The 23,561-nt window shown below is 41.5% G+C and overlaps 2 protein-coding genes across 4 annotated transcripts in view; both read left to right on the top strand.

Annotated features, from left to right (window-relative positions):
• mast1a (microtubule associated serine/threonine kinase 1a) overlaps positions 1 to 9,929 on the top strand; it is a 91,178-nt gene extending 81,249 nt beyond the window's left edge. For all 3 annotated transcript variants that reach the window (XM_022190630.2, XM_022190629.2, XM_022190632.2), the window contains 7 exons: positions 962 to 1,206; positions 2,410 to 2,667; positions 2,761 to 2,993; positions 3,880 to 4,002; positions 4,456 to 4,592; positions 4,990 to 5,177; positions 5,413 to 9,929. In XM_022190630.2, the coding sequence (XP_022046322.1) occupies positions 962 to 1,206; positions 2,410 to 2,667; positions 2,761 to 2,993; positions 3,880 to 4,002; positions 4,456 to 4,592; positions 4,990 to 5,177; positions 5,413 to 7,091 (2,863 nt within the window). In that variant the 3' untranslated portion in view covers positions 7,092 to 9,929. The remainder of the gene's footprint in view (positions 1 to 961; positions 1,207 to 2,409; positions 2,668 to 2,760; positions 2,994 to 3,879; positions 4,003 to 4,455; positions 4,593 to 4,989; positions 5,178 to 5,412) is intronic.
• A 1,859-nt stretch (positions 9,930 to 11,788) lies between these two features.
• Positions 11,789 to 23,302, top strand: atg4da (autophagy related 4D, cysteine peptidase a). Its single transcript, XM_022190628.2, has 11 exons — positions 11,789 to 12,154; positions 14,441 to 14,708; positions 14,839 to 14,922; positions 15,306 to 15,479; positions 16,085 to 16,436; positions 16,561 to 16,625; positions 16,748 to 16,899; positions 17,011 to 17,089; positions 17,745 to 17,821; positions 20,142 to 20,261; positions 22,211 to 23,302. Exons 2-11 carry the CDS (start codon positions 14,492 to 14,494, stop codon positions 22,388 to 22,390), a joined length of 1,500 nt encoding a protein of 499 aa, XP_022046320.2. The 5' UTR covers positions 11,789 to 12,154; positions 14,441 to 14,491; the 3' UTR covers positions 22,391 to 23,302.
• Positions 23,303 to 23,561: the final 259 nt, after the last annotated feature.

Raw genomic sequence — 23,561 nt, 5'->3', positions numbered from 1 at the left:
GTTCAAGCTATTCACCTGCAGTTATTAACATGCACAACACCTATATAGGTCTTCATATTTCCCTCAAAATTACAGAAATCTCTCATTAATTTAGATCAAAGATTTTAGCTTTTGCTTCATCTACATGAAAAATGTATTCCCTTCTTGAGACCCAGCTTCATTAGTGATATCGTGGTGTGCTTCTCATGCAGACCGCAATATCACGAACTGACACATTGCTGATAGAAACCATGCAGTAGAAGCAATTTGCTTTTCATAACTTCATTTCACTTCAGTCTTTAGGAAGCGTATGCCAGGATTGAAATCCCCCCTATCCCTCCTATATATAATAAAATCATCATATTATAAAATTCATACATTGTGCCTCCATAATGGATAAAAATAAGGTGAAGGAGGCTCTTCATTTGCCACCGTACTTATTGGATTTTCTCCTCTTCCATACCAAATGAAATTTTATCTGTAACATCTCTGCAGCAATGATTCATTTTTTGCCTGAAGCTCATTACAGATTTAATTAAAGAAATAATTTAGCAATAGCATCACTTTTATCACCTCATCTGACTGTGTTTCTGCCTCAGTCATTGCTCATCTTTCTCGCATACTAGTAGAAGTGCCAGGTGATGGATGGATTGACGTGTCTCGGTAACTACAGGATGGATTTTCATTCACTTTGGTACAAGTCTCTATACTGACCTCAGGGCAAATTGTAATAATGTTGATTAGTCCTAACTTTTCACCTAGCGCCACCATCAGGTCAAAATTTGAAGTTGCACAAGACTTTATAACCAAATAGTTGCTGCAGTGATATTACCATCACCTCAGCTCTCGGTTTAGGGCTAATGCTTACAGACTGAGAGGATGAACATTAAACCTGTTTAACAATAGAGAGCTGCAGACCATAATTGATTCTCACGTTCAAGACACCATTGGATTGCTTTTATGTTACCGTGTCTTCTTCCAGGAAGCGCCTGTCTTGCTCAGAGTCCCTCTACATGGAGGGAGATGCCAGCCCTCCTCTTGGTGCCCGACGGCGCTTCTCAGCTCTGATGGATACGCATCGTTTTGCCTCGCCTCTAGAAGGTGAGCCGGACTTCCTATCCCGCCAGAACCCCATGAAGATCCGTGGAACCTCACTGGACGGGACGTCTGTTCCCTCACCGAGCCTCCTGGAGCATAGGAGCAGCCTGAAGGAGATCAACGGAGCAGGTGTGTTACCAAGTCATGGAGACGGTGAAAGAGGAAATAAACGAGAGGGTGACACAGAAAGTGACAAAGAATAAAGCAGACAGAGAAAGCAAAGGGGACAAAGAGTGAAGAAGGTGAAAAAACACTCTGTAATGCCTTATTAACCCTTTGAACCTCATTTTTCGTTGCAACTTGAAGTCCTGCACCTCTATAGAAACAGCACAAATATGGCTATAAGTAGAGAGAACTGAGAAATATGGCTTTTGCTGTATGACACATTTTTTTAGTTTGCTTCCATAACTGTCCTCTCTCTGCTCCATGTAAACACAGCCTGCAGTTCAGCCAGAAAGTTCCTGGATTTTCAGCACATGACTGTTGGTCGCAGCTGAGTCAGTTACGGCTTCCTGGTTGACCCAAGGAAAGCATAATTTTTGTGTTTTTACAGAATCTAGTTAGAGCGAATGATTTAATTTTGGCAAATGTTTAGATAAAACATAAACAATAAATACATTTAGATAAACTGTCTTGATTCTGAGCTTAGACTTGGTTCAGTTTCCTGTTGCAATGCCACGTCACAGATGGATAGTTCAAGGCCTATCCGAAAGGTAAAAATCTGATAATTCTCTCTGTTAATGCATTTTCTGGATTAATGGTGTAAATTTGGTAATTTTTTAAAGGAAACATGCCTTTAAAATCAGCCAACAGGCTTTGGGGTTCAGAGGGTTAAATCACATTATCAAATCCACTTTCTATAAACATAAGCTTTCATTTATTTTTTAAGCGGACCGTCCATCTATGTTTTTTGGATGACTTTAACAGGCTGTTGTTTTTGCACCGAGGGATGCTGAATTTATTTTATTATTTTTTTTACAGAATCTAATTAGAGCGAAGCAAGTGGTTTTCTTTTACTAAGTTTTTAAATGACGCGTGTGGAATAACTTCTCTCTTTTTTTTGAATGAAAAATCAGTTTTAAGCTGCGATTTGGTCAGATTCGGTTTGGACAATAACTCAAGTAAAGGTGGAAATCAGACAGTACTTTTAATTCTTTATGTTTTTACAGTTTTTGACTCTGACAGGTGGTGTCACTTTGTTGCTTTCTTGAAGAAAACACGATTTTAAAACAGTTCAGTGGGTCTTGCTGAGCCAGTGGTGTAATTCTTAACATCGTTACCTTCACCCCTGATATGTTGCCTTAATTTCCATATGAATCTGTTTTCTCACAGACAAATCCCCTCGACCAGGAGAGACACCAGGTGTTACCACAGCCATCAGCACATTATCTCCAGGTCCTGCAGCATCCGGTCGGGATGTGATGACTCCGTTGTATGACCCTCTGGGGCCTCGAGCCACAAATGACCTTGTCCTCCGGAGGGCTCGCCACCAGCATTTGTCTGGTGATGGGGAGAAACGAAACTCCAGAACTGGCAACAAGGTCATCAAGTCAGCCTCTGCCACAGCCCTGTCTGTTATCATACCATCAGGTGAGAGGCATGAGGGAAAAAAAGAATGAAATCCTTTAGAAAATATTGATTTGTGCCACACTAATACAATATCTTTATCCTCTCTGCCTCCAGTGGAGCAGCACGGTGGCTTCTCTCCGCTGGCCAGCCCCATGTCTCCCCACTCTTTCTCCTCCAACCCCTCATCACGCGACTCTTCACCCAGCAGAGACTTTTGCCCGGCAGTCAGTGTGCTGCGCTCGCCCATCACCATCCATCGCTCTGGAAAGAAGTATGGCTTCACTCTCAGAGCCATCAGGGTCTACATCGGAGACAGTGATATCTACAGTGTACATCACATTGTCTGGGTAAGAAACTTGGGCTGACACACCCATCACAATCTAAAAACATGTTTTTTTGGATGGTTCAGAGGACTGGTTCAAATCCCGCCCTGGGTCTGGGATCTTTCTGCATGGAGTTTGCATGTTCTCCCTGTGCATGCGTGGGTTTTCTCCGGGTACTCTGGCTTCCTCCCACAGTCCAAAGACATACTGAGGTTAACTGTTGATTCTAAATCTATAGGTGTGAATGTGAGTGTGCCTGTTTGTCTCTAAGCGATAGACTGGCAGCCTATCCAGGGTGTCTCCGGCCTTCACCCTAAGTCAGATGGGATAGACTCCCAGGATTAATCAGTGTACAGATAAAGGTTGGATGGATGTTCAGAGATGTCTTTCTGTCACAGCTGAACTGGATAGCTTGATATAATGAGGGATTACTTGTGCTTTGAGCTTTTAAGGGTGGATTTTAAAGTTGAGGTGGCATTTAACAGGATTTGGTAAACTAAAAAAAAAAGATTAAACTGGAGAAAATGAGTAAGAGTGCAGAGCAGGATTAGAGCAAAAGCAAAGCTGTACAGTTTGGCTCTAACAATATCTTAAAACAGTTGAGAACTTGATTTGTTTCATTTCAGATGCACATTTAAATATGTTGCCATCTAATTAAGTCTAAGTAGATCAAAAGAGCTGTTTTCTTCGACTATTATTCTCACAAGAATCTCATTCATTCAGCTTTGGAACCACTGCTCTAATCTCACAGTGCACAAATATACATAATTTGAATTGCAAACATGTAGCCCATCTAGAGTTGTTATAGAGCCGTTCATTCAAACCAAGATAATTGCTTTCTGTTCTCTGAATGTTTACATGTATAAGACTTTTCCTCTTATCAACCTGAGTATTTTGTTTGTACTGGCAGCATGTGGAGGACGGAGGTCCCGCCCAGGAAGCTGGCCTGTGTGCCGGTGACCTCATCACTCATGTCAACGGGGAGCCAGTCCACGGTCTGGTCCACACTGAAGTGGTGGAGCTCATCCTCAAGGTCGGCATCAGCAGGATTACTCATGCTCAGCTACAGTGTATCAGTAATATTAATTTTCTGAAACTATAGCAGAATTATTGTTGCTCCTGTCACATTTTTACTCACTGTAGACTCAACTCTGATATTTAAATGAGACATGTAGAATATAGTGATGGCAAATTGTGCGCTATCGCTGTTTTACGTAAAGATTTTGGCAAAGTTTTCTGACAGAATGACACAACACTGATAATCAAGAAATGTTGGAAAGTCTCCATTTTTATAGTTTTTGACTCTGATAAATGGAGTCATTTTGATGATTTTTTTTAAAGATAACAGGCCAGCTGGCAGCTTTGGGGATTAAGAAGGTTATAAAGTTGCTTATAAGTTTTAAATATTAAGTAAAGGCTGTGTATAAACAAGCTTCCCAGTGAGTAATTCTGAGCATGAGTTCTGTATTTACATATATCTGTGCAGAGTGGCAACAAGGTGACAGTGACGACCACACCTTTTGAGAACACCTCCATTAAGGTGGGCCCTGCTCGCAAGGCCAGCTACAAGTGTAAGATGGCCCGCCGACACAAGAGGACAATGGGCAAGGACGGCCAGGACAGGTAACTTACACACCTGCATCACTGCACTGAACCTCTTGTTCTATAAACATGCTGTACATTAACATAGTGGTAGGAGATGGGAGAAGAGTTCATCTCATATACTGTACAATATGCACAGTAACTAAGATGGTCCTGTTTATATTGTATGTTACAATGGTTGTAGGAAATTCTCAAAAATTTGACAAAGCAAGATGACAAGTTGTTATAGTCATACATATGTGATGGCTTGTAATGTAGACAAAAATACACAAATATTTGGGAAATGGTCAGAAATGTAAAGTATATATGATTTGTATTTCGTGTGCATAACATGAAAACTACAACTACTATTTCAGTAAATGCCAACCCCAATTCAAACCTGCCTTTCCTCTCTTTCCACCTACGGTCTGTCCTTCAGTAAGAAGCGTAGCTCCTTGTTTCGTAAGATCACCAAACAGTCCAATCTTCTGCACACCAGCCGCAGCCTGTCCTCTTTGAATCGCTCTCTGTCCTCCAGTGAGAGTCTTCCTGGATCTCCAACTCACAGCCTGTCTGCACGATCCCCAACTCAGGGCTACCGCTCCACCCCCGAGCCGTCATACCTGGGTAGGGCACTGGAAATACACAGCAGAAACACTCGAAGATCAGTTTGAGTGTAGCAGCTGCACAGAAAAAAAACACACTTTCATTTTTAGATCAGAGAACTGGGAATCCCAAATTCACAAAGCACATCTCTTGGAAATTGAGCTTTGAAAGCTAGAATGTATTTTACTTTTAAATCAAATGTGTACCTTTTCCTCTGGGATTTCTTACATCTTCACTGCCTTTCTGCTCTCTTCAGGTGCTTCCTCCCAGAGCAGCTCTCCAGCCTCCAGCACTCCAAACTCTCCCGCTCCCTCCCAGCACATGAGGCCCAGCTCCCTGCACGGCCTTTCCCCAAAACTGCACCGCCAGTATCGCTCTGCTCGGTGTAAATCTGCCGGTAACATCCCCCTCTCCCCTCTGGCCCACACACCCTCACCCACCCAGTCTTCTCCTCCACCCCTGCCGGGCCACACCGTCGGGAGCTCCAACACCACCCAGTCCTTCCCCGCCAAACTCCACTCCTCGCCGCCGGTGGTTCGTCCCAGGCCCAAGAGTGCGGAGCCCCCACGATCGCCTCTTCTCAAGCGGGTGCAGTCGGCAGAGAAACTGGGCTCGCCGCTGACCCAGTCCAGCTCCACGGGGGGGCTGGGAGGTCCGCTGAGGAAACACAGCCTGGAGGTGCAGCACTCGGAGTACCGCAAGGATGCCTTCCTCTGTGAGCTCGGGCTCCAGAGCCTGCTGGAGACAGAAGGAGAAAATTTGCCTCCTAATCCTCCTCCCCTGCCCTCATTGTCATCCACCCCAGAGACTGGTGTGCTGAAGCCTGTGAGGAGACTGGGCAGACAGGAGTCACCCCTGAGCAGGGAAACTCTGCTGGCTGGAAGGGAGAGAGAGGAGAGGGAGAGGGGACGGGAGAGGGAGAAAGAGAGGGAGATTGAGGCTGGGACAAGTCGGGTAGGAGCAACTGTATCACAATCATCCTTAGCAAGAAAACCTCAAGCAAGTGAGCTGCCGTTGAACTCGCAAAGCTCGAGACTAAGCGCAGAAACCACTAAAGCTATCACTCCAAGCACCCCTACCAAAATAACAGGAAGCTTAGGTGGTCAGAAGAGTCAGACAGACATGGCTCCAAAACAACTAGACCCCAAGGTGGGAAAAGGTGCGTTATCTCACAGTAAGGATCTCCAGGAGCAGCAGCTCTCAGCCAGACCTGAACCAAAGCAGGAAGTAGACAGCAGGAGCAGGTCTGGTTTTCCTGGTGCTGCCTTTGGTAAGAGCTCAGCTTCTGCTCCAGATAAATCCATTGCCATCACCACAGCAGTGATCGGAGGTGCTCTGAGCATGAGCAAAACCTTTAAACCATCAGGTATAGGGGACAGCCTGAGAAAAGCAGACAGCAGTGACTGCAGGACTCCAGACCTCGGCTCCAAAAGCCCCAAACTCCCAACTCGGGTGCTCCCTCCTGTTGTTCCTCCACATGGGCAGCCGCTCTCACTGGGCAAGGTGAGGCAGGGACTCGGCCCGGTCAATTGCTACCGGGGAACCCTCGACTGGGAGGACAAATGTCGCCTGGAGGTGGTGGAGGAGCATTCGCCCTCTCCCTCCCCCTCCCCGACCGCGGTCACCCCCTCCCTCTGTGGACCCTCCCTCTGTAAGTCACGGCCCGTCTCCCCCGGCGACAAGACGAGCTTCGTCAGCCAGCTGACCACTGTGGCCAAAAATGTCCTCGGGCCAATCAAGCTGGGCTCTCAGGAGGGGGCCAAGAGCAAAGAGCAGCAGACTAAGGCAGCAGAGGAGAAGCAGGGAGGCACAGCAGGAAAGTCTGATGCTCCTGCTGGAGGTCGAGTGGTTGTTGGGGCTGCAGTGGTTACCCAAAGTCCTGCTGGTTCGCCGTTAGATAAAGCTGCAACAGGTAGCAGCATGCCGAAAATGTGACCCAATGGGCTCTGTAAGAGGGATTTTAGTTTAAAAAAAGAAAAAGAAAAATTACCAAAAAATGATGCCTTTTTTTGGAGGAACAATGCAACAGAAGACAAGCACTTAAAAACAATGTACATTCCAGTTTCAGAGTATATAAAATGCTATTTATTGATTCCAATCTTTGACTGAATCTAACTTAAAACCAGGAGGAAAAAAAATCTACTGTAAAGGTGCATTAACTGTTGATTTTCTATTATAAATAATTTAATAAGAACGCTCTTAATGTAACGTGAAACACTTTATCAGATGTATATGTGTGGGTCTATGTGAACGCATGTCATATGGTATGTACTGTACATGTATAATAGGTACAAGAAGGTCAAAAAGTGCTTTACCGATCAAAACATGCTGAATACTGTGAATACCAAATCCAGTCACACTATTTTGTCTCTCAACCAGCCCTTTCTTCTTTTTACTGCTTATCAACTGGGAGAGTGAAACTGTCAAACATTTGCATCCAGCAACACAAACTCACACACACAGCATCTGTTTGGCTACAGTGAAGATGATTGAGCTCGTTTATTCACCATCCAGCAGTTTACTTTCTCTGAGTGGTCAGACAAAGCCAAAGCAGGCACTCTGTCAGAGGATGTCACGTCAAGCTCCTGTCTAGCTCAGTCTGCCGCAGCGGGAGTGTGTGTGTTCGTGTGTGTTTTTGTGTGTTTGGACACCCTGGGTCTATTTCTGATGGTTCTTGAAGGCTTGTGTCCTGCTGCAGAGGAAAGCGGGAACGACAGAGCTCAGGCTCAGCGCTTATCTCCCCTTCACAGGAGGGCTACCACAGCCCTTTTCTCCCTCCGCCTCTGACTGCAGCAGCAACACACACGCATAAATACTCCTCACATTGCCACAGGAGGCGACGGTGTCAGCAGCTGATTTTCATGCATTTAAATTCCTGCTCTCACCAGTCAGGACACGAGGGTGTTTGTGAGCGGGTGAGTTAGGAAGTGTGTGAGCACGTGTGTGTCTTTTGAAAGAGGTCATTACACTCATCTCGGTTCACTCAGCAAACTTCATGACAGAATCCAGGCTGGATCCAGTAAAAGTTACAGGATTGTAGGAGCGAGAAGGAAATCCTCTGCTGCTTGATGAACAAACTCTGGCACAATAAAGGTTGCTTTTGTGAGCTTAGTATGTAAAAGCGTAAGAACATGTTATAAGCACATTCATGGTGAACCCAATGTGTTGTTTTCAGCCAAAACAGGAAAAGCAGGCAGTCATGGATGTAGCATACAGAAATGTATTTGTTAAAGGGCTCTTCAGCTAAGGTAAAGGTTTCTGCATACAGAAATGGAATATGTTATTGTAAAAACAAGGTTATCTACAGTATAATCAGAAAGGATGTGTAGCTAGGTACAGGAAATTAGGTAATCCAGATTGATAATTACAGCATATTCCTCACATTTCGCGGTGTGACATACAGATAAAGGTGTTCATCAACCCAGAAATACTCACAGGACAGTTTATGTTGCCCTCTCATTGGTCGTAATCATTTACTTGTTTCTCAAGACTTAGTAACTCTCCAGTGTACATAATCTTATGCAAATTGTTTACAGCTGTCTGTGAGGGCTGCTGTCACTGCACCGCTATTAGTTCCTTTAAGGACTTGGGCCAACAGAGGGCTAAAATCTACATTTGATTGTTCAGTGTCGACCTCTGCCAGTGATTTATTTTGATTATTCCAGGTCAAAAGTTAAAGTGACTCAGCCAACTACAGCATGTAAATGTGGCAGCGAGGCAGAAGTTTGAAGATTGACCTCAAAATGATTCATCCAGCTAAACGTTCAAGTTTGTTCCTCAAATTTTGCTCTGCTTTGCAAGGGGACAGTTGCTTGTTGATTTCCATGAGCTGACAGGGTTGTTTCATCGGTCTGGAGAACCAAAAGGATGAGCCGTAAGTGGCTGGTTTCTGTGGGAAGCTGATTTCTGCTGTATTGGCAGCATATGATGCTCCCACATAACCTGTCATTAATATGAAAACACATCCCGTGAGGTACATACATCAGCCAGTAGTTCTTTCATTCAACATAATACTCTACTGCCCTCCAGTGGATCATGATATATAGTATTGAGCATACTGAACTTTCTGTTTGAGAATGAGTTTCTTTATTGAAGCCGAGGCCGCTGATCTACTGCAGAATGGATGTTATTAGCCATAGGGGTTACTGAATATGCATTTATGTTTCTAATGACAAAATATTTGCGGTAATTATCAAATGAACACTTGAAACATGACTTATTGTTTTTCTGTTGTGTTCTTCACGTGACTGTTAATTATATCTTTGGGAATAGGGATTGCATTTTTAAATATGCTATCTTATATATTGTACTGACAGGAAGGAGTCCTTTTATATCATGATGTAATAAAGGAGTCTTCAGGTCAGCTCTAATCATCCAATTCAGAAAACTAACTGTAATCTTATACAGCTACGATGTACACTTTCAGGCCTTTTCCCGATCAGTGGTGTCTATTCTAGTGTTACATGTTTGGAATTTTCTTTATTTTATTTTATTTGTGATTGACAGAGAGAGTAGTAGAAATGCACTTTATTTGAAAGAAAAAATCTTAATTTGATGGAATTGTTTGTAAGTTACTAGTAACTATCCTGTATACAAATATGGATTCTACAAATGAACACAAAATTCCAAGTATAAAAACATTCCACATTTCTCTGTTCACTGAAAGTGTATTTAGTTGTACCACTGGGGCATTTTTGTTTGTGATAGATGTGATTCAAATGCAGACACCTGAAGTGCAGTATGTGGAATAAAATTCTGAATTTGTTCCAAAAATGTGCTTGCCTTTTTCTTAATGTCCTCTTTGGTCCTCCAGGAGCATTTAATGTATGTGATCTGATCAAACTAAACACTTGTTTGGATAAAAGCTGCATGCAGGTCATCATAAAATATAGAATCATTTTCTCAGAAAAAACAACGTACTCCACAACAGCGGTAACTAACAGTAAATTGTCCATCCATCCCTTCTCTATACACCGCTTTATCCTCACTAGGATCGCGGGGGGTGCTGGAGCCTATCCCAGCTGACTCGGGCGAAGGCAGGGGACACCCTGGACAGGTCGCCAGTCTGTTGCAGGGCTACATATACAGACAGACAACTGTATTTTATTTAGATCCTTGGTGTTAATAATTATGGCTCATTTGCATGGCTGACTTTTAGACAGTGGTTGGGCCGGGTGGAATATGAAGAAGGAAAACATTTCTACAGAAGTTGGGTGAATGAGCAGCTAATAAAGTGCAGTAAATGCTGAAATAAAGGTATCATAAGTGGTTTAAGTACACCAGTGGTTCTCCAGCTGTGAGAAAGCTCTAAGAATAGGATTTGTTTGGGAATGAAAAGAGCTCTGATCCTGTCAAGCCTCAAGAGTGCGGTTAGCCTAATTTATTTAAAAAGCAAAATGAAGGGTAAAGTACAAAATGGACAGAGGAGAAAAACTGAATTACAGTGGTGCAGGATGTATTCAGATTTATGCTATTATCACTCTATAAAACACTCCATTGCAAGTTTAAGTCTTGCATTGAAAATGTTACTTTAGTAACTTCAAGGTATATGTATTAAAAATTAAAGTACACAATGCAGAACATTGCCCCCTATTACTGTTACACATATATTATATGAAAAGATAACAGCTTTTTAATGCTTTAATGCGACTATGTAGATCTAATTTAAACTTTTCTGTATAGGGCAGCAAATAATGATTATTCCATTACTCATTAATGCGCTGAATCTTTTCATAATTAATTGATTTTACATTGATTGGCTGTGACAGTAGTGAAATAATCAATCACTATTATCCAGATTAAGCACAATACTTGTTTTGTCTAACCAGCAATCCAACCCCTGAAGTTATCAAACATTGTATTGAATTATTGACATAATTTTAGAGCAGAAAATATTTACATTAAAAGCTGAGGCAATTGAATTGTTTATGCATTTTTTTCATACACAAATATGAACATTTCTGTTGTGTTTAGAATTTTATTCATAACAAAGCATAATCTTTCATAAATTTGCATTTGTAAATCACTTAATAACTACAGCTGTCAAACTGTATTGCAGCAAAAAGTCATATATTTTGAAGTAGAATGGAAGTATAAAGTACAAGAAAGGTGTCAGTTTTGTACGTAGATACTTGAGGAAATGTACTTATTTAATTAGTTTCTGACATACTACAATATCATCAAGGCAAAAGGAACATCTGTTCACTCAGTTACTTTCCACCATTGGTAAATGATCATCAGATATCTGTCAATTCTTAAACAAGAAAAGAGATTATGATTTGTTGCTTTATGTCATTTCAGCAGGAAAATAATGGTGTGAGTAAAAATAAGATTTGTGTTGGTACAAGTAGCACATCGCTCATGGTAGTGGAGAGGTCATTATTTTCTGAGGGGCATGAAAAATAAATAATTGATGTTGTGAAGTGGCACTGTTTGAATTAAATTAAATTAAATTTATATTTTAGAATATAAAAATTATATCTTTATTATTTTTTTGTAACCCACGGTACAGATTGCATAACAGTAAGACTTAATATTACCCAATAGCACCCTTCGTTTGGCCATAAGTTCAATAATATCCAATCAGCTTTTTCGTACCGATCACTTCAACCTATCATGTCGCGACAGGAAAGGACAACAGGAAGTAAATGTCCTCTGTCGTCTCAGGGAGCTACCAAAGAGGTGGCTGAACAGGGAAACATAGCTGCTATGTTCTGACATATCTGTATGTCTGTGTGAACAAATCACCCAGTTTGTTAAATGGAGGAAGGTTTACCGTCCTCACATCATCGGTTTTTTGTAGGAAAATCATAACAATCTTTGGTGAATTAGCCCTGAGTGTTACCGAGGTAACGCCGGGGCTAGCGTCTCATACCGCTGAAGTTAGCTTGTTCAGCAAGCTAGTATCAGACCGCAGACGTCTGCCAGGAGGGAGGAAATCGGCGAAATGAGTGAACCTACTACAAGGTATCGACCAGCTTAACCGTCTTCTGTGTCAGGTACGTAGTTCTTCGTTCGTGAATCTTTCATTTAAGGGGAATGTGCGGTGTTTAAAGGTGTCCGCTACTGGGGGCTCTTTATGCCAAGTATATTGAAATTACTGCGAGGATGTTGGTGAGAGTTACAGCTGACATATTCAAAGAAACCATACCTTGCTCGTGTCGTGACAGATCACATTTAAGCATTTCTGCAGCAAAGCAGTGGAATTGTGTTACCCTGTGAATGATAATGACAGCCACCAGAATCAGATGACTTTCACAGACGCTGAAAAAGCCCGACATACCGGTTGTCAAATGGTAATCACATGATGTGGGTTTTTGTTCTCACAGAACTGTTTCCATCAGTGCGATCGGTGACTACACACTGTAGCACTGTCTGTTCTCTGCTGAAACTACTACTCATCAGTTTCAGGGCAGGAGGGAAACGTCGCTGGTGCTTTCCCAAACTGTTTCGTGCACTGTGTTGTGAAATTAGTAGTTGACAGATGTCTCGAGTTTACATGTTGCGTTTATTTGTGCTTTCTCTGGATGTCAGGACTTGATTTGACATGCACATGTTAAAGCTTAACAGTTCAGTCTGAACAATTTAACTTTGAGGAAAAAATAAGCATTAACAAATGAAAATTAGGTGTATAGCTTTTTTAGGAGCTTTTGGCTGTGACTTACTAGAATCATTGGGATTGATCAACATTATCTCAATTATTCAATGTTTTTACCTATAGAACACCTCTCTGAAAGAAAGTTACGCAGTGCGGTACAATAAGACCAAAAAATCACAAGTAAATAAGATCCAAAATGTACAGTTTCATTAGATAATATATTTTAATGGTTCCAACAAATACCAACAGTTATGAATATGTCATGTGATTTTAAAGCTGATGCTGGATTTGGTTTTTTGAGACCTCTAAACAGGGAACCTGAGCTGAGGATCTTAAACAGTAAAGGCCCGGTGAACTTTATTTGCTAGTTAAGAGTTTGGAACTGTCAGTAGGGCTGTGCTGGGGGATCTGGAGACAGTGATAAGACTCACAGGGAGTTAGCAGATCACAGATATAGACAGGACCATTCAAAGCTTCAGAAACGAGCAGTAAGATCTTTAAAACTATATTAAAACTCACTGGGAATTACTCAATGGAAGCTAGATGGGGTTCATATGGTTGTCTCTCTTGGTGAGTGTAAAGAAAAATCGAACAGCAGCATTTTGAATTAACTGTAATCTTTGAATGTATCACATGCTGATACCACAATAAAGAGTATTACAACAGGCAAGTCTGGAGGAAATGAAAGCATTTTTAAAGTCTGCAAGTGAGAGGAATGACATGATCTTGGTTGAGCACCGCTTTGGTCACATCAAAAGACTACTCAGAGTCAAACATAATACGTAGATTCGGACCAGAGGACAGATTGTTAATGTTGCTAGTGCAGGGGCCAATTGATTAATCTGTAAAAAAAAAAAAAAAACATCAAATACAGTGTAAATTGGCCATCAATCAAAAGACTGATGAAGAGTCCATACCCTGTACTAATGCTACTGTTTCAAGGTCAGCAGTGAACTTCCATGCTCGATGTTACCACACTCCCATGAAGGCAGCTCATTTTTAGTTTTAGTAAGTTAGAACCAGCAGAATGTGTATTTTTTTAAAACTCTTCTAAAGAAATGTACTTTCCATCAGCCAGTTTTTCAACTTGTCAGTGGGCAGAGTTTGAGCAAATTTTATGTGGTTTGACACTTTTGTATACGATGCAAATCAGAACTTCAGCAGTCTCTATTAAACTTACATAACCAAGAAACCAGCATCACTACAAGTTAATCTGTAACATCAGTCTTAACTCGGTCAGTTACCCTCTCTGTAACAACGTGTTTAATAAAATGTAGTAGATTTGTGAATTCTGCCTGCCTAAAGTCAATGTGTTCACTGCACATTTGTTAAAGTTTTTGTCTTCTGAAGAGCATGATGTTGGACAACATGGTTGAAGTTCAAAACAATTTATTCAAATACGGTGTATGCAACAAGAGCCATCTGACCACAGCCAGTCAAATCATTTTTTGTCTATATAGCTTTCTGTTCCCTTTATTTGGATAAGCCAGACGGACCTGCAAAAAAAATGCTGTAAGTACAGCGCAGACTGAGGTAGCAGAAGAAAAGCAGAACACCAGCACTGAAAGGCTGAAGGGCACATGTAATAAGTTAAAGAGTTTCAGGCAGAGTGAGGAATGAAAATGTAAAAACAGTTAATATTTTACTTCCTGTCTTGCCCCTTTCCTCCTTTCCTTTTCCCCATCAGTCCAGTGTTGCAATGAGGATTACCAGAGTTCAGCTCTGAGGGCTCAGAGGGATGAACTCGGTTTCCCCAAGTGCAGCTCAGTACGTCGGGGGAGTCATGCAGGATGAGCTGGTGGACAGTCGGAGGCAGCAGCCTCCAGAGCGGCAGAACAGCTTTGGACCCAGGCTGCCTCAAACTCTCGACCCCAGCAGAGAAGCCACCAGAGAGCCGGATGAGATGGACAAACTGAAGGCCAAGATGATGTCAGCATGGAACAACGTCAAATATGGTTTGTAGTCAGTTTCGAAGAAGGACGACTGTGCAGGGGCCTCTGCCATGTGAATAAGTATTTTATGTACGTGCAAGGATTCCTGCTTTGCCAGTCTTTTCTCCAGCGTTTTTTCTTTTTCTCTCCGTAGGTTGGACTGTTAAGTCTAAAACCTCCTTTAACAAGATATCACCAGTTACTGTGCTGGGACATTCTTATCTGCTCAACAGTGAAGGTGAACATCAAATGCATCTGAACAATCGAAACCTTTTCAGCAGATGGTGTATTTCCTCTCTTGAAAGAGAAGCTTTAAGAACAGCAAACCCCAGGTGTTGTAGTGATGTGTGTTCTGGTTTACCACAATACTATAAACCTTTTCCCTATTGAAAGTGTGTCTGGTTTACGTATGAAAACTAAGCAATGGGAGAAAAACATACAAATGCTTTAATTTTTCCCCAAAAAAATATAGTAGATTCTATACACTGTAGATACTATATAAATAGTCTTTATAAGTGAGGCCTTTTGTTTGAAATTACACACAGATTCTTGCTTCAATAAATATTGGCTTCTTTAATTTCCTTTTTTTTCCCTACTGTCTCCTCCTCCATCCCCTCTCAGACGAAGTGGAGCGGTTCCGTCTGGCTTTTGTGTCGAGGATCTGGCTGACCTACAGGAGGGATTTCCCTCAGCTGGAGGGCTCCACCTGGACTACAGACTGTGGCTGGGGCTGCATGCTGCGCAGTGGGCAGATGCTGCTGGCACAGGGGCTCCTTGTCCATTTGATGCCCAGAGGTGTGTGTCTCCATCTGTTACACACATTTTTACATGCATTGGGTGGCATGAGATTACCAGTCAGCACCTTCTAACAGGCTGGCTGATTTTATGCAGCCTAATTAGTCGGGGGAAAAAAAACATTTTTTCTTAAATATGACCCTTGCATGTTGCTTTTGTCTGCACAACTCAAGTACTCCAATGAACAGATGAACTCATAACCAAAAAAATTCCACCCTGTTTCCTTTCATCTTCTCTCTTTGTCCATTGGTCCTTTTTATATCTCTGCTGTCAGCCTTTATTTATCCAGCCTTAGTATATTTAGCTGCTTATCCCTCCTAATTTTCCTTTTGTTTTGTCCCCGTATTTTCTAGGCCTTACTTATTCTGTTTTATTTTGTTCTTTTCTTTTTATGCTGCTGACTGTTTGTCTTCAAAGTCACTTGTGCACTGCGTCTTTCTCCTGCTGTGTCTATTTATAACATGATTTCCTTGTATTTCCATGCTAATTCTTCTGCCTCTCAAAAGAAGCTACACTGAGATTGTTAATGACTGCAGAGTAAAATATAAAGAGGTTCAGCCCTGCTATTCTCGATGACTATATACAAGCCTTTTTGTGTTCTGTAGATTGGGCTTGGCCAGGTGCTCAGCAGCTCACTGATGTGGACTTTGAGGTTTTCCGACCACGTTCCCCAGCTCGGGCTGGAGGGGTCCCCATCCCTTCCTTTGGTTCTCCACGAGGACCCAACACCCCTGAGAAGTCTTTGTCAGGCAGCCAGGCATCCAGATGTAGTCAGAAGAAAAGGCCTGAGTCTGCAAAAGACAGGCAAGCAGAGCCCATCCACCACAAACTTGTTACCTGGTTTGGGGATCAACCCCTGGCGCCTTTTGGCCTTCACCAGCTGGTGGAAATTGGCAAAGGTTCGGGGAAGAAGGCTGGTGATTGGTACGGTCCGTGTATAGTGGCACACATACTACGGTAAGAGTTCCATGTTTGAAGAGGGAATGTTTTTACAAGCTTTACTATTTTCTGAAATCATTTACACAGTTGATATGGTTACAGATGTAGAGACATGAAGTTCTTGTTCTTTTTTTTATTTCAGGAAAGCCGTGGCGAAAACGTCTGTAGCCCAAAACCTGGCTGTTTATGTGGCTCAGGATTGTACAGGTGAGATTTGCAGACGAGACATCTGTTCAGTTTCATGATTTCTTATTGTTAAAGTTGAGTTCAGTTATCCTATATCCATTTCTTTACTGTAATATTTTTTACTTTATGTCTTTGGATTCTAGTGTACAGAGAGGATGTGGTGCGTTTGTGCGATCTGTCACTGAGCCAGACTGTCCCTGATCCGTCCAGCCAAGCCTGGAAGTCTGTCATCATACTGGTGCCTGTCCGGCTGGGAGGGGAGGCCCTCAACCCGTCCTACATCGACTGTGTCAAGGTTGGTATGTTCTGCTTCACACCATCCATCCACCGACCCTCAGAGGGGTGTTATAATTGCTTAACATAATGTCTTTGAACTCGTGTTGAAAACTTTGGTGTTCCTTTTCAGAACATTCTAAAGCTGGATTGTTGTATTGGAATAATTGGAGGAAAACCGAAGCATTCACTTTACTTCATTGGCTTCCAAGGTGAGAACCAGCCTCTTATTCTTGTTCTTGTAAAGAATTAAAGGAAGTCAAGGTTTCTCTGTGTTCCTAAAGGTAAATCAGTGCCTGATTTATTGCGCTAAACATGCAGCATACGACTGCTGTCCTTCAATCTATCATATTTATTTCATTGTCTCAACCCTAAGCAATAGGAGGTATTGGATTGATTCCACTGGTAAGGAAAAAAAAAAACATGAATGTTGTACCTGCTGCTGAGACGGGCTTAAACCTGTCAGGCAAGCAAACACTTACTCAAATAAACTTGTCACTAGTTTCCTCTTTCTGGAACAATGACTCCATAATAGAAGTGAAAACAAGTTTTGAAAGCCAAACTCTGTTAGGGAGTAAGACTTTTCAAAGAGGGAAGTCAGGCTCTTTTTTATTACATGTACAGATTTTTACTGGAACAAGCATCCATGATTATTTAAAGCAAGTGCAGCGTATAGTTTTTTTTTGGCTTTGGCCTCCTTACACTGCCATCAACCACTATGACGGTCAGCAGGGGACTAGCTTTAGGAATAGGGGAAATGTTATGAAGGTAATATATGACAGAGCCATTCTCCTGTTTCTGGTCAGCTGTTAATTGATTGATTTTGTACTCTACCACTGTGATTTAATTCCTCTCTCTGTGTGACAGATGAGCAACTGCTGTATCTGGACCCTCACTACTGCCAGCCGATGATCGATGTCACACAAGTCAGCTTTTCACTGGAGGTTTGTTGGCCTGGCTGCATGTCTGTCTGGCTTTTTATCTCTTTTCTCAGATCGTATTGGACTTCAACCATGTGATTTGCACACTCAGCAGTGTTTTATCTGTACATAGAATTAACGAGTCCATATTATGCACATTTACAAGTGCATAATTCCGTTTTTAGGAGGATATGTTTATATGCTTATTATTCGAAGAACACATTGTTTTCCTCATACGGCTGCTCGCTGGAACTCTTTGGTTTTAGCCCGTCTCTTTTGGGCGCCCCCTCCTGAAAAACTGTGATTGGTCAGATAGTCCAATCAAAGCGAGGCAATGTTGTTCCGTACACACGTGGACAAAATTGTTGGTACCCCTCAGTTAAAGAAGGAAAAACCCACAATTCTCACTGAAATCACTTGAAACTCACAAAAGTAACAATAAATAAAAATTTATTGAAAATTAAATAATCAAAAACAGCCATTACTTTTGAATTGTTGATTAACATAATTATTTAAAAAAACAAACTAATGAAACAGGCCTGGACAAAAATGATGGTACCTCTATAAAAGATTGAAAACTATTTGACCAGAGTGACATGATTAACTCAGGTGTGTCATTTAATTGACATCACAGGTGTTTCCAAACTCATAATCAGTCAGTCTGCCTATTTAAAGGGAGACAAGTAGTCACCCTGCTGTTTGGTGAAAAGGTGTGTACCACACTGAACATGGACAACAGAAAGCGAAGGAGAGAATTGTCCCAGGACATCCGAAAAAAAATTATAGACAAACATCTTAAAGGTAAAGGCTATAAGACCATCTCTAAACAGCTTGAAGTTCCTGTGACAACAGTGGCTCATATTATTCAGAAGTTCAAGACCCACGGGACAGTAGCCAACCTCCCTGGACGTGGCCGCAAGAGGAAAATTGATGACAAATTGAAGAGACGGATCGTTGGAATTGTATCCAAAGAGCCCAGAGCAACCTCCAAAGAAATTAAAGGTGAACTCCAAGGCCAAGGTACATCAGTGTCAGATCGCACCATTCGTCGTTGTTTGAGCCAAAGTTTACTTCATGGGAGACGACCAAGGAGGACACCACTGCTGAAAAAAACTCATAAAAAAGCCAGACTGGAATTTGCAAAAATGCATGTTGACAAGCCACAAAGCTTCTGGGAGAATGTCCTTTGGACAGATGAGACCAAACTGGAGCTTTTTGGTAAGGCACATCAACTCTATGTTCATAGACTCAAAAACCAAGCATACGAAGAAAAGAACACTGTCCCTACGGTGAAACATGGAGGAGGCTCAGTAATGTTTTGGGGCTGCTTTGCTGCATCTGGCACAGGGTGTCTTGAAAGTGTGCAAGGTACGATGAAATCTGAAGACTATCAAGGCATTCTGGAGAGAAATGTGCTGCCTGGTGTCAGAAAGCTTGGTCTCAGTCGCAGGTCATGGGTCTTCCAACAGGACAACGATCCAAAACACACAGCCAAAAACACCCAAGAATGGCTGAGAGAAAAGCGTTGGACTCTTCTAAAGTGGCCTTCTATGAGCCCAGATCTGAATCCCATTGAACATATGTGGAAGGAGCTGAAACATGCCATTTGGAGAAGACACCCATCAAACCTGAGACAACTGGAGCTGTTTGCTCATGAGGAGTGGGCCAAAATACCTGTTGACGGCTGCAGAACGCTCATTGACAAATACAGAAATCGTTTAATTGCAGTGATTGCCTCAAAAGGTTGTGCAACAAAATATTAAGTTATGGGTACCATCATTTTTGTCCAGCCCTATTTCATTAGTTTGTTTTTTTAAATAATTATGTTAATCAACAATTCAAAAGTGATGGCTGATTTTGATTATTTAATTTTCAATACATTTTTTATTTTTTGTTATTTTTGTGAGTTTCAAGTGATTTCAGTGAGAATTGTGGGTTTTTCCTTCTTTAACTGAGGGGTACCAACAATTTTGTCCACGTGTGTATGCATCTCTGAGTATGGTAGATGTCATGAGGATATAATGGCAGAGTGTGAGGCAGCTGTTCATTCTTTGTTTGAAGCGGTGCCAAACCAGCCGCAAGGCAAGCGTTATGTAAATGTGTTGCATTGTGACATAAATGAGGGACATAAGAAATGCCTAGACTTCAAATGAGGCGTTGTAGGAAAGCACAGAGCAGTGTTTTCTGTGGGGAAGAAGAACTTCTTCAGAGAGCTATATAAAACACTAAAAGAAGGGAAAAGCCCTAAAAGCATAATCTGGGCTTTTTAAAGATGACACGGTTGTTGACTTGGTTACACTTGACTCTGTTGACAAACTTCATATCCCCTACTTTCTCTCTGCAGTCATTCCACTGTAGCTCTCCTAAAAAGATGCCCTTCAACCGCATGGATCCAAGCTGCACGATCGGCTTCTACGCCAAGAACAAAAAGGACTTTGAGTCTTTATGTTCTGCTGTTAGCATGGTGAGTTTTACACCCTCCTCCCACTTAAGTGCCTCTAAATTTAACAACAGTGGTTGCCAGAAATGAACAGAAAATTGCAGCTCCTGACTTCTGTTTATGTGTCTGTTCCTGAGTTTAAAGCAAAGTGCTGAAATGATTTTTGCCGTGAATTAATCCTTGAGACCGAAAAGGTTGAAGTTTCTTAAATGTGAGTTTTGTAGTTTTAGGTGAGAAAACATAAGAAATTTGGAGACACCACATTGCGCTCTTGGAAATTACATTTAAAACTGAAACAACCTTTATATTCATCATCCTGCACATACTCTGGAACTATTCTGACATTCCATTATTACAGCTATATTTTAAGTAAAGTGACGAACATGTTCTAAATCATAGAAATCTGTGCATTTGCTGCTTTTCTTTTGGTCATCTACGACAGCAAGCTGTAGTCCTATTTTTGAATCTGTATTTAATATGTATACTTAAGGCTGTAATGCACACTTTCCACTGGTTTTGTTGGAGAAAATTATTTTTGTACAGCTGACTGGAAGAAAAAACAGGTAGTTTGGTGATCTAGGATCATCTGGGGATTTACAAACTCTTTACTGTAGACAAGAAGTCATTAGTTGCAGCTCTATGTACATTTTACAGACTAAACAACACATAAATAGTTGTGAAAATAGGAACTAATTAAAACTGTTATTATTTCACTATCATAATTTTGGCTCAGACAATTGTTTAGAGGATGTATGTTTGTACTCTCCTGGTCTGACATTTTTTCCATTTAATCCAACTACAGTCAGGTCCCTAAATATTTGGACATTAACACAATTTTTAGCATTTCAGTTCTGTACGCCACCACAACGCATTTTTAATGAAACAATCAAGATGTGCTGTAAGTGTAGAATTTCAGCTTTAATTTGAGGGTGTTTACACCCGAATCAGGTGAACAGTGTACGAATTACATCACATTTTATATGTGCCTTCCTCCTTTTAAACGGACCAAAAGTAATTGGACATATTAATATAATCATAAATTTAATTGTCGCTTTTAATATTTGGTTGCAAATCCATTGCATTCAATGACAGCCTGAAGTGTGGAACTCATAGACATCACCAGACGCTGGGTTTGGCTCCTGGTGATGCTCTGCCAGGCCCCTACTGCTGCTGTCTTCACTTCCTGCTTGTTCTTTGTGCATTTTCCCTTCAGTTTTGTCTTCAACAAGTGAAATGCAGCTCAACTGGATTCAGGTTACACCTTGTGGTGAACCCTCTGTATTCACTCTGGTGAAATCTTCTCTTAATTGTTGACTTTCAACTCCTGGAGAATGTTTTTGGTCTGGCCAACTGTTCTGAAGGGGTTTTTCTTGACCAGGGAAAGGATTTTTCTGTCATCCACCACACTTCTGTCATCTTCCAGGTCTTTGGTGTTGCTGAGCTCACCAGAGTGTTCCTTCTTTTTAAGAATGCACCAAACAGTTGATATTTCCACAACTAGTGTTGTTCCTATCTCTCTGATCGGTTTGCTTTGATTTTTCAGCCTAATGATGACTTGATTAATGATAGTGACAGTTCTTTGGACTTCATATTGAAAGTTGACCTCACCAGATCAATTAACTCGAGACCTTTTATGTGCTCCTTGTCAATGAAACGATGAAGAAATAACACACACCTAGTTATGGAACAGCTGAGCAGCCAACTGTCCAGTTGCTTTTGGTCCCTTAAAAAGGTGGAGAGCGCACATAAAACATGTTGTAATTCCTACACCATTCACATGATTTGGATGTAAACGCCCTCCAAAGCTGAAAGTCTGCACTTGAAGCACACCTTCATCGGTTCATTTCACATCCATTGGCCAAAAGACAAAAATTGTATCAATGTTCAAGTATTTATGGACCTGACTGTACATATATGATATATTCTGTGGTGTTTTGAGGCCTTCTGTTTGACTTCCTTTGTTCTCCTGCCAGGCTCTGTCATCATCCGAGGAGAAATACCCCATCTTTACCTTCGTAGAGGGCCAGGGTCAGGACTATGGACTTGAGGGTCACAGCAGCAACCACAGTGGACCAGCAGCCCACATTTTGCCTCCGGGTAAACTTGGCAGGAGTAACAACATAAGTAACAGTGATGAGTTTGTGTTCCTTTAAGGCTCTGAGGAAGATGCTCTCCCAGCTCCCACCTGAAGGAGGCACAAATAGACACTTTACTGGACTCTGCAAGTGCAAGTGTTGTTTTTTTCCACTTCATCAAACATCCAAAAGCCTCATAGTCGAGTAAAATTACACTCAGCGGGAGATCTACGTAATATTTAATGAGCTCACTGGTCAGGTGGGGGTCGCCTCGTATAGATCTTGACTTGTATATTATGCCATCTGCTGTACATCATGTTTTTATCTTCCGTTCTTTAAATTTATTTATCAGGTATATGAATGTGTGCTTGCGAATGTGTGAGTGTTGGGTTAGTGTAATTTATTTGTGTCATCTTTAATTGTATAAATGTATTTAGATGTCCACCGCGTTGCACCTCAGAAATGTTTCAGATTCTTCCAGGAGCATCTTGAACGGATGTAAATTTATTATGGTTTGGCCGAAATCACACAGCTGACCCTCGGGCTTCAATCCCAGACACCCCCAGCTATGACTCTTCATTATTTATTAAGAACATGAAACACTGCTGTCACATTGTTCCTGCTGCTTAAAGAATTGCTTGAGATGCCATGTTCTGGTGTGAAGAGAACGATCCCCTTCGAGTGCCGATGGATCTTACATTTTTAACTGTCTCATGAAGCAGGATTACAGTTACTTGGATACATCTGCAGATTAAAACCCAGAATGGCTCTCTTCATTTCAGTACAAATTCTGGGTTTTATTTAGCAAAGTTATACAGCCATAGTCAATAAGAGTGACTTCAGCTCAATAGAGATCAATCTTTAAACTTCAGTTGCAATGTAAGCATGTTTGGTTTGTCCCTTTTTTTACATGAAGGCTACTACTGCAAGTTGCGCTACTACTGTTATTAAGTTTACTGTCCTGATTAAAGTTCAAACACTGGAATTCCATTTTATTTGTGTGCCATGCTTTGTAGATTTCTTCTTTTGAAGATCTGCACTCTGTTTTGTTCTTTCCTGCTTACTGTAATCTGCGACAGAATGCCAAAATGCAATGGTAGTCTTTGAAATGTGGTTGAATCAGTCGAATGAGTGCATTAAACATCACTTTGTTTTTCAGTTTGTTCCAGTGGTAAGTCACACTGCTGGAAACTAGTCTGCCATAGTTCAGAATTAGAATGAGGCTAATCTGAAATATCTCAGCAAGAAT

This window comes from Acanthochromis polyacanthus, chromosome 3 (assembly GCF_021347895.1).
Source record: "Acanthochromis polyacanthus isolate Apoly-LR-REF ecotype Palm Island chromosome 3, KAUST_Apoly_ChrSc, whole genome shotgun sequence".
In the NCBI taxonomy this organism is placed as follows: Eukaryota; Metazoa; Chordata; class Actinopteri; family Pomacentridae; genus Acanthochromis; species Acanthochromis polyacanthus.
Note: the sequence above shows the minus strand (reverse complement) of the source record. Positions and strands in the feature narration are given on the sequence as shown.

Excerpts from the sequence above, each read along its gene's own strand:
- atg4da (XM_022190628.2), top strand. The coding sequence starts at position 14,492 with ATGAACTCGGTTTCCCCAAGTGCAGCTCAGTACGTCGGGGGAGTCATG. Across the intron at positions 16,437-16,560 it reads ATAGTGGCACACATACTACG|GAAAGCCGTGGCGAAAACGT; the intron begins GTAAGAGTTCCA and ends TTTTTATTTCAG. Across the intron at positions 16,900-17,010 it reads CCTACATCGACTGTGTCAAG|AACATTCTAAAGCTGGATTG; the intron begins GTTGGTATGTTC and ends GTTCCTTTTCAG.